The sequence below is a fragment of the Egretta garzetta genome, unplaced genomic scaffold (genome assembly GCF_000687185.1).
Source record: "Egretta garzetta isolate BGI_Z169 unplaced genomic scaffold, ASM68718v1 scaffold370, whole genome shotgun sequence".
NCBI lineage: Eukaryota > Metazoa > Chordata > Aves > Pelecaniformes > Ardeidae > Egretta > Egretta garzetta.
This window is the reverse complement of record NW_009258292.1, coordinates 1,546,506-1,555,687: the sequence shown is the minus strand read 5'-3', so window position 1 is coordinate 1,555,687 and position 9,182 is coordinate 1,546,506. Positions and strand designations below refer to the sequence as shown.

Genomic DNA, 9,182 nt, shown 5'->3' with positions numbered 1-9,182 from the left:
CATCAATGAAGACCACAAGCAAACTGATGCCCAACCAGTCTTGGAGCAATGGCTACCTTGGAAAGACAAAAGCCCCCATTTTTATTGTTGAGCATGATGTTACATGGCACAGGATATCCCTTTTGTCAGTTGGAGTCAGCTGCTCCCGCTGTGTCCCCTCCCAGACACAGCCTACCCATTTGGGAGCGGGTGCACACAAAATGGGAAAGGGAGACGGCCTTGACACTGTGCAAGTACTGCTCTGCAACAGGCTAAGCACTGGTGTGTTACCAACAGTCATAAATCCAAAACACAGCACCATACTGGCAGCTGTGAAGAAAGTTACCTTCATCACAGCCAGACCCAGTACAAGGACACATGACACAATACTCATTTCAGAGGATTCAGCACTGAAAAGATTTTGGAGTGCTTTGATGCAAAACACATACCTGAAGCAACAATACTGCTACGTGTTAGGTTAGATAAAGCTCTGCACTCAGCAGCTACTGGGCAAGTTTAGGTACTAGAAGTTCTAAGAGGTTTTGATTGGGTTCAGCTGGCCAACTGAAAGAGGACTTCTTCCACATTTCCTCTGCATTTTGGAAAGTAAGCATTTGCAAGTAGCTTCAAAGCGCTTTCAGGCTTTTCTTCCTGAGGCTGCTGTGAAAAGAAGAAATAACACAAGCGCTATAAACAACTGAGTTACATTACTGCACTTTTAGGACATTGTATGAAGCCAGTGCTGGATATGGCGTGTCAAGATGAATGATTATCAAAGCCTGACAGCTGAACATCCTCCCCACAATTATCTTCTCTGGCCTCAGAAAGAGGAAGCTTATGGAATTTAATCATTTCAGGGTGGGATATGAAGCATCCTCTTGGCACCTTCTCTGGAGAAAAAACCCCGTTTTTCATATCAACTAACAGTATCTGTTGGATTCTGCTAGTATGACCCCAACACTTTTTGGTGACTGCCACTGCTTCAAGTGCTTCTGCTCTTGGCAATGACACTGCATTCATAGCTTGATGACTTCCTGAAAGCAGCATCATAAACTAGCATCTCCCCAATTACTTACATCATCAAGACCCTCACCCAACGTATCAATCCCAGTGGAAATCCACAGCAGAAATACACTGCAGAAATACTAGTAAGAATCTAATCCTGACCTCAAAGACACTGGTACTGACAGCCATTAGTTAAACTTCTCACATAACTGCAGATGAACGCACTTTTAAAAAAAGTATTTAAGAGCAGACTAAGCAGAATTGCATGCATTTACAAACAGGCACCCCACCAGCCTTAGCAAATACTTGCAACCAACATTAGACTGGATTTTAGCTAAATCATAACTAAAGATGAACTTATCTTCAGGTAGATAAGCTTTTAACACTTTAACAAAGATAGTAGAAAAATGAACTCTTCACAGAGAGCAACTGCTCAGAATTCAAGAGATTGGTGATGCTAAGTAATTCTAGCTCTCAGCCCTCAAGACAGTGGTGAAACTCAGAACAGAAGTCACAAAAAACTGAGAAGTAACAAAAAACTGAGAAGTAACATAATTAATTGGAGAGCCTTAAAAATATGAATTGCCAGGAAGACAGAAGAACATCTACCTTCTCTTTACACACCTAGCAACTACAGAGATTTCAGCAGCATGGTCTAGTAAGAAACAAACCCCACATGGATTCACTGAAAGCAACGCAGAAGACTCAGCCAGCCAGGAATCCAGCTGAGCTGCAGCACCAATGTGCTCCTCAGGCCCTCCAGGAAAGGAATGCACTTTGATTTGATGCATCAGCGTGAGGAAAATGGCATCTGAAGGGTGTAGATAAAGAGCAAACGGCAACATTTGACATAGCTGTACATAGCAGGACCATCAAGAAGAGTGCTGAGCTTCATTATTCAAATGTGTCGACTGATTTTTTTCAACAAATGGGTTCTCATACAACATTTCTGCAGATTTGAATATACTGACATGAAAACAGCAACTTCAGTTCACTGGAAAGTTTTCTTTTTAATTTTACCATAAAAATGCAAAATAAACTCTTTCACTGTAATGTTATAGCTTTTAATATTCCTGAGCTGCATTTTCGAAGCAAAAGTATTCTTAAATGGATTTAACAAGAGACACTGCAGCCTTACTTTCCAACACCACAAGTAAAAATAATTTAGCAAGAAGGCCCCTTTTTCAGAAGACAATGGCTAGCTCTGTATGTACCTGAAAAAATGCTTCAAGTGGCACTATGCCACCTGAAGTAATTACAAAGCCAAGTATGTCAACAAAATAACAGAACAACTTTTCAACCATTTTATCAGTGCTTCTTACTTCCTACATCAGCGTGCCCCTCTTACATGGAAAGTATTGTCATACAAATGGCATTACATGCCAGAATAATTTGGGCCACCAAGCTTGGCACCATACAGACATAAGAAGGAATCATAGCAGTTTAAAAGATATCCTGCATACCTTTATAGTCAGTTTTAAGAACTATGTGAAAGTCCTGCTGTCCATCTCAATCATCAAAAACTCTTATTTTGTTAAATGTGATTTCACTGAATGCACCAGAAAGCATTTTAAATCAAATCCGTATGTAATAGCTTGTCACATCTGGAGTTCCTATAACTGGCACCCACGTACTTCTCAAGCCAAATTAGGTGATACAGAGATAAAAACTAAATAGACTAAAATTAAGGTTCAGAAAACTGAAAATCAGGAAAACAGGTTGGCTTTTAGCACTGTAGGAACTCAAGCACAAGCGCAGGTGGTTATACCTACAGCGTGGTAGAAACCTAGAAAGAGACAACAAAGCACGAAGGAACATCAAAAAAAAAATCAGGCATCTGTTTTCTTGATTTCAGGGACTAGATGCAAGTTAAGCATTGGTTGAAACAAATGTGTTTTCTACAGCAGTCACACCGATGAGGTCTCGTTTACAACTTTCTGGCCCTTTTGGCCAACCGCAGCCTTTCCAAGGAGCCAAGGACTCTACTACCCACTCCAAGTACTCCTTTGCTTACTCAGTGATCTCCTCCGGTGCCTTCGTCTCCTGCTCACGCTTCTGCGACTACGACTTCTTTCTCTTCTGTCTCGTTTACGTTCGCTACTGCGAGTTCTTCTGTAACGTGAATGTCTGGGGCTTACACTTCTTCGACGAGGACTACGGCTTCGTCGAGGACTGTAACTTCTGCTAGAGTGTCTATAATACCTCCTTTCTTTCCTGCGCTTTTCATCCTGATAACTCACATCTCTTCTGTGTCTGCTCCTCTCTCGCCTACCCTTACTCTCATCAGTGTTTATGCTGCTACACGAACGGCTCTTTCTTCTCCTTGGCTCTGTGCTACGTTTGCCCTGCTCACAGCGTGAGTCCTTCCTGCAGGTATTCTGGTCATAGTTAGAGAGGCTCTTCTGCTGCTGGTTACTGGCCGGAACACATGAAAGTACCCCTGAACTTCTCTTCTCAGAACACCTCTCAGAGTTTGTGGTATGAAGTTTCTGACCTTCTTTGACATTAACTTTGTCATGAATGTTGCCATTCAAGTACTTGCACTGAGTGTTTACGCTCTCAGGGGATGCTACTTCTCTTTGAGAGCCGGAAGCCAGTTTGCCTGGAACAGCCTGTCCTGAGGTAGACGTGATGCAGCTGGATGACACAGTGTGTGGAACACCACTAGGGCTTTTCAGCATGTCAGACTGAGATGCTTCGGTTTCTTCTTTGTTTTGATTAATTGCATCCATTTTCTTGCTCAGAAGATTGTTCAGTAGTTTCTCCCTCAGTTCCTTTTCTTTCCTCTGCAACCCCAGTGCTCTCTCTTTTTCCTCTTCCACGCGTTTGAGCTCAGCCTCCTGAAGCCTTCGTCTCTCCTCCAGTTGCTGAAGACGAATCTTTTCTTCATTATGTTCTTGCTCCAAAAGCTTTACTGTCTGAAAGATAGTCAAAGGGAAGGCAAGAGTAAACAAAAAAATATTTGTATACCTGCTCATGCTTCCAAGTTATACCAAAAAGCAGCAGTATGGCAATAAAATAAAATCTAACAAACAGGGCTTAACAATGTTCCACTAACACACAACTATTGTAAGGTGAAACACTAGTATAAGTCCACAAAGTCTTCTGAGTGTTAGTTTCTCCTAGCTGTTTCACAAGGTAAAAACAAAGCTTGGTCATTATGGCTCCTTAATATGACAAGAGTAACACACAGGCTAGAACAACATGTGAAATTTGAAATATTAACATACATGTATCAGGGTCAACACTTGAAGGTTTCTGTCAAATTTAAAACATTAATTTCTCTAAGCTGATTGCAATCTGTGGTTCATAGATGACTTTACAATGAGTCCACAAAAACCAGCAAATAATTAAATACATACATATTGTGCAGAAAGTGATTCTCATTTTGGCAACCACTTTAGAGACTCATGATACCGAAAAAGAAGGTTCAAACTTTTTTTTTTCATTCTTACCCAGACAAACGTCTTGGTGTAGACCTCAAAATTCTGGGTGTGAAAGAAACACACTGCTCTATCAGACAACCTTTCTATTTCGCAGCTGCAAAGTTACAAAGCCTGCAAGAAGTGTTTCTCCCTTCTTCTAGCGTATAACTGACCACATAACACTGTATGAGTTCAAAAACACTCCTGATGTACACTGGCATCAAGAAAAAATAACTGTGCTTTGCCACACAGTTTCTCATTGTTACAGAAAAAACTTAACTTGCATTACATTACACCTTAACATGACTTTATCCAAGTCTTAGGCAAATGACATCCTGTTTCAGCAAAAAGTAACAAGTCTGTTAGAAAGAGAGGACCTAACATTCGAAACCTTAGCTGACAGTACTTTTCCTACAGAGAAGTCTTTCTGCACATCTTCAAACATCAAATGATGAAAGCTCCTTCTCTGAAACTGCAAAGAACGGTTAACAGAACTGCTAAAAGCCAGACAGGAAACAGCATCAAAACTGGAATGAGAAATAAGGAGTCTTACATCTTATACTCTCTGTTTAGTTCACTTTATCATGCTTACACATTCTTTTACTGGACTTAGAGCAAGCCTGCCAATTTGTTTACAGGTAAAAAATGCTATTCAGGACTACAGGTTCAAGTTCACTCTTCCATTTATCTACATGTGCTTATTTTACCATGGGAGAAATACTGTTTCATTGCACTTTTTTGAATTCTTGGTCTAAGGAATAGCATCTGGAGAGATTCTAAATCTGTTGTTTAATGAACAGTGCTCCCCACCCACTTTCAAGTCAGAAAAAGGCTTTGTTCTGCTAGGCTCTTCATTAGCTTCTGAAATAAATATTGAAGGTACCTTTGCCCTGCTTAGCAGTTCTGCAATTAGTCTAATGGACTGAAGGTTTCTCTGAGCTAACAGGAGCTTCCTTTCTTCTAACTTTATCTTCTCTTGCAGTTTTTTCTGTTCTTCAGCTTGAAGTTTTTCAAGTTGCTTTTTGTTGCGTCGAACTTCACGATCTTTCTGTTTCTGTTCTCTCTTGCGCAACTTTTCTTCTCTTTTTCTTTCTCTCTCATATTCTTCAAGCTCCCTCTGCTTCCTAAAAAGAGAAAAAAACAAAGGTGTAAAACACTCTTCTCCAAATCTCATAATCCCTGAACCCAATTTCCTCACAAGGACCACAATATTCTCACTCGGTTTTAAGTGTTTCACTTTAGCTACAGGAACAGAACTTGAAAGGAAACTTGTGTTTAGTTATTTTCTATCTGTTGATGCTGATATGAAGAAGCAACTGCAGCTTTGTTATGCCTGATTGTTAAAAATATAACTGAGCAATAAGTGATAAATACCTTTCTTCCTCTTTTTGTTTTTCCTCAGCTTCTTTCTCTTTACGTTTTTGTTCTTCTCGCTGTTTTTCAAGCTCTTGAAGCTTTTGCCGTTCAAGCTGACGCTTCTTAATTGATGCATCACTGAGGTGTTTTGTTGAGTCAAAAGAAACCTTTACAGGATACAATTGAAAACAGTTTTAAGTTGACCAAAAAAAAATCCCCAACAACCTACACAATCCTCAATAACTTTAACCTAGCACAAACATATCAAACCACAGTGTAAGTACAACCTGAAATATAAAACCTTTTTCAAAACAAAGGGAACTTCTCCACATGCCCAAAGCAAGCACCAGAGTACTATACCCTGATAACTGTGAACTAAATACCTGCACACTAAGCACAATAAGGTACCAGCTTACACTTTGGTGTGTGTATGACATGCAAAAGTAAACCCTAGTGTGGTTTAGGCCCTGGCTGTCCAATGTTTCCAACCTGTCAGAACAGGAACATAGAGAACTCTTGCAACTCAGGTATGCTGTTAGGGACTGTACAGCACTGGGTAGAAATGGGCCTAGATAAAGGCCTCCCTTTCTGTCTGAAACAATGATCCTTAAGTTCAGCAGAATAAACAGTTCTACAACATTGAGCACTTGGTTTAAGCAAGTGCCTCCCCACCAATTCTAAACACCAGGATTCCCAAATTGAGGTACACTGGGCTGAGGCTCCAAGTTTGAGACTGGGAACACAAGAGAAAAGGAATTCACACACTTCTGAGCAACGAGACCTGGGAAAACGCTCAGCTTCCAGGTCCTATGAACACAACTCAGCCATGTCCAGCTGCATGCTTGAACAGGACACCAGCAGACATCACCCCCCCGGTCTCCCATTCTAGATGCCACCTGTGCACAGGCAGGCAGGCAGGGGTTTAGAATACACTCCCGCAGGCCCACCGTCACGAACCACGGGGCAGAGAACAAGGAGCACATACTCTGCCATTTAATTCACCCAGGCTCTACGTAAAATGATGTTTCACTAACAGGCTAAAAGGACAGACAAGGTGGTGTGACCTTGTATGAAAGAGATCTGTCCTGACAGCACAGTTGCAACCACAGCCCTCTCTCTTTCCTATCAATCCCCAGGGCAGCTGCCAGGAAGGCATGCTTCCTCCTGCACAGCCAAACTAAATTTGGGGACCCTGATGCCCTGCATGTAAGTGACAGTTTGAATTTCACATCTCCTTGAAAACCTTGAGGCTCAAGGTACAAACAGTTTCTATGCTCCAACTGACAAACTTTGATAACAAGATAATCGATTACAGTATTTTACTTATACTGACTAAACTACAACTTTAATAAATATTTGCATGTTCCCACATTACACAAAGGAATACTCAAGCTTTTTCCTGAAATACGCTTTCTGATGTGATGAATGACTATTGAGCATACTGAAGTGCATACACAAACGTTTTCCTCAACTGATACATAAAAGCACAGACGACCTGGTCTGGAATGGAATGTATGGAATACACCTTCCGCGTATTCCCCAGGCCATACAGGCCACATGCTGTTGAACTTCACAGTTCTAACACTTGTCTGGTAGACCCTATGAACACAACTCAGACCAAATACAGACACCAGGGACCAAATACAGACACTGTGAAATTCTCCCCCAGAACTTCTATTTGTAGCGAACACAAGAGAGGAAAACACACTTTACTTTCAGCCTTCTGGTGAAGTATGCCTAAACTTGTTCAGAATTAGAATTTTAAGTGAAATGACAAGATTTATAAATACATATTACTTTCTAAAAACTACTTAGCAGGTCACGTTTGTATACTTGGTCCTTCCATCAAACGGTTCTCATTTCTAGAGTGGTTGTGTTAAAAAAGCAAAACCCCACCCACTTTGCTCACGTAGTCTAACACCACATTTTTCTGCCATCATTTTCCTTTAAAAATTCTATTATGGCTGTTCATAAAACTACATTAGTGCTGTTAATGTCACCTGTCGTCATCACAACAGTGTACAGATTTAGGTTTTAAGCACTAGGGGAATAACATTGAGCTATACTTGTTCTTTCACAGGAGTTCCCATAAAAAACCCTGCAGTTTCTCACCTTTATATTGCAAGCCACTGCTTTGCCATCATCGCCTTTATACATCAGCTTCATCCCTCGCAGGGCGTTCATGGCCTTAATGAAGCCTGCGTACTCTCGATACTGAACATAAGCTTCAAAATTTAAATGTCCTCCAAAACTGAAAGTGTGAAAATTTCTGCCAGTCATTTCTTCTCTGTAAGGGTCCAGCATGGGTATGTCCACATTACGTATTTCTCCGAATTTCTTGAACACTTTTATAAGGACTTCTTCACTTGGCTTCTCCGAGCCAGACTCCTTTGCTGCAAACCACTTACAAGGTAAGCCCTCTAAGTGAATAGTATCTGGCCTTTCCCCCGGCAAAGTTTCATTCATATCTTTCGCATCACGGAAAAATGAGTCCCAGTCATGTCTGGTAGGAAAGTCAATCTTATATTCTGCTGCACGGACTTTTAAAATGTCAGAGAAGCCACTCAGCTTTATTGTTTTGCCATCAAGGCACGCCAGAAAAGATTTAACCAAACTTTTGTTTTCAACCTCTCCTTCAAACCGGATGAAATCCATTGTGCTTTTGGATATCCGCAGAGTGGAAAACTGATGAGTTTGCACCATCCCTTTCAGTCTTTCCATCACTTCCCAGTTCGAAATGGATTTTCCCGGTTGTTTCAGCTGAGGAAGTGCCACACTGATGGTCATTTTTGTAATGGGCTTAAGGTATAACCCACAGGGAGCACAGAGCTCTACGGCTTCTGATGTATCATGAACTATTGTTGCAGCAGCCATAACACAGAAAAAGCATAGGATAAAAAAAAAAAAATAAAAGATGCAAGTTTAAGTTGCAGGCTAACAGTAGTCAAATACAATAGCCCTTATCCATAAATAATTGAATTCTTTGGCCATTTAACCATTCCCAAGTTAAAACAACGTCTTCCCAAGTTAAAACAAGAGTCAATTAAAGAGTTAAAACCGAGCAGTACAAACATCTTAAATTACGCTATAACCACTAGAGCCTATAAGTAATTAAACCTCGGTAAGGCCTCAGAAGAAAAACCAAGAAGCCGATGACAATCTTAGGGATACATGAAGTTGGTATGTGATGGCTCAGAAAGCGGCTACCCTTGCTGAGGAAGGAAGGGACCGGCGGAGCGACGTCGCACGGCTTTGAAGTCTGCTTAACAGCCCGTGAGCCCCAGCAGGCTGGCGCCGAGGCGGATCCCACGTCCTCTAGCAGAAAGGCTGGGAAGGCGTCTGCAAGGAGAGGAAAACGCCTCTTTTACCTACACGCCTGATGCCCCACCGCCCGCCCAGCAGCCTCGGCCGCACACG

The 9,182-nt window shown here is 41.4% G+C and overlaps 1 protein-coding gene across 8 annotated transcripts in view; it reads right to left on the bottom strand.

The window, feature by feature from the left end:
* The window catches only part of AKAP17A (A-kinase anchoring protein 17A), a 22,143-nt gene extending 13,007 nt beyond the window's left edge, over positions 1-9,136 (bottom strand). For 4 of the 8 annotated variants that reach the window (XR_004841795.1, XR_004841796.1, XR_004841793.1 and 1 more), the window contains exons 1-5: positions 7,878-9,136; positions 5,784-5,932; positions 5,293-5,533; positions 2,999-3,902; positions 429-639 (exon numbers count right to left, since the gene is read on the bottom strand). Coding sequence is in view for 4 of the 8 variants with exons in the window: in XM_009637702.2 (XP_009635997.1) it covers positions 2,970-3,902; positions 5,293-5,533; positions 5,784-5,932; positions 7,878-8,639 (2,085 nt within the window). In the remaining 4 variants the exon portion in view is untranslated. Of the gene's footprint in view, positions 1-6; positions 640-1,217; positions 3,903-5,292; positions 5,534-5,783; positions 5,933-7,877 lie in introns of those variants that run through there. The other 4 variants (XM_035892820.1, XM_035892837.1, XM_035892846.1 and 1 more) reach the window with 4 other exon arrangements.
* Positions 9,137-9,182: the final 46 nt, after the last annotated feature.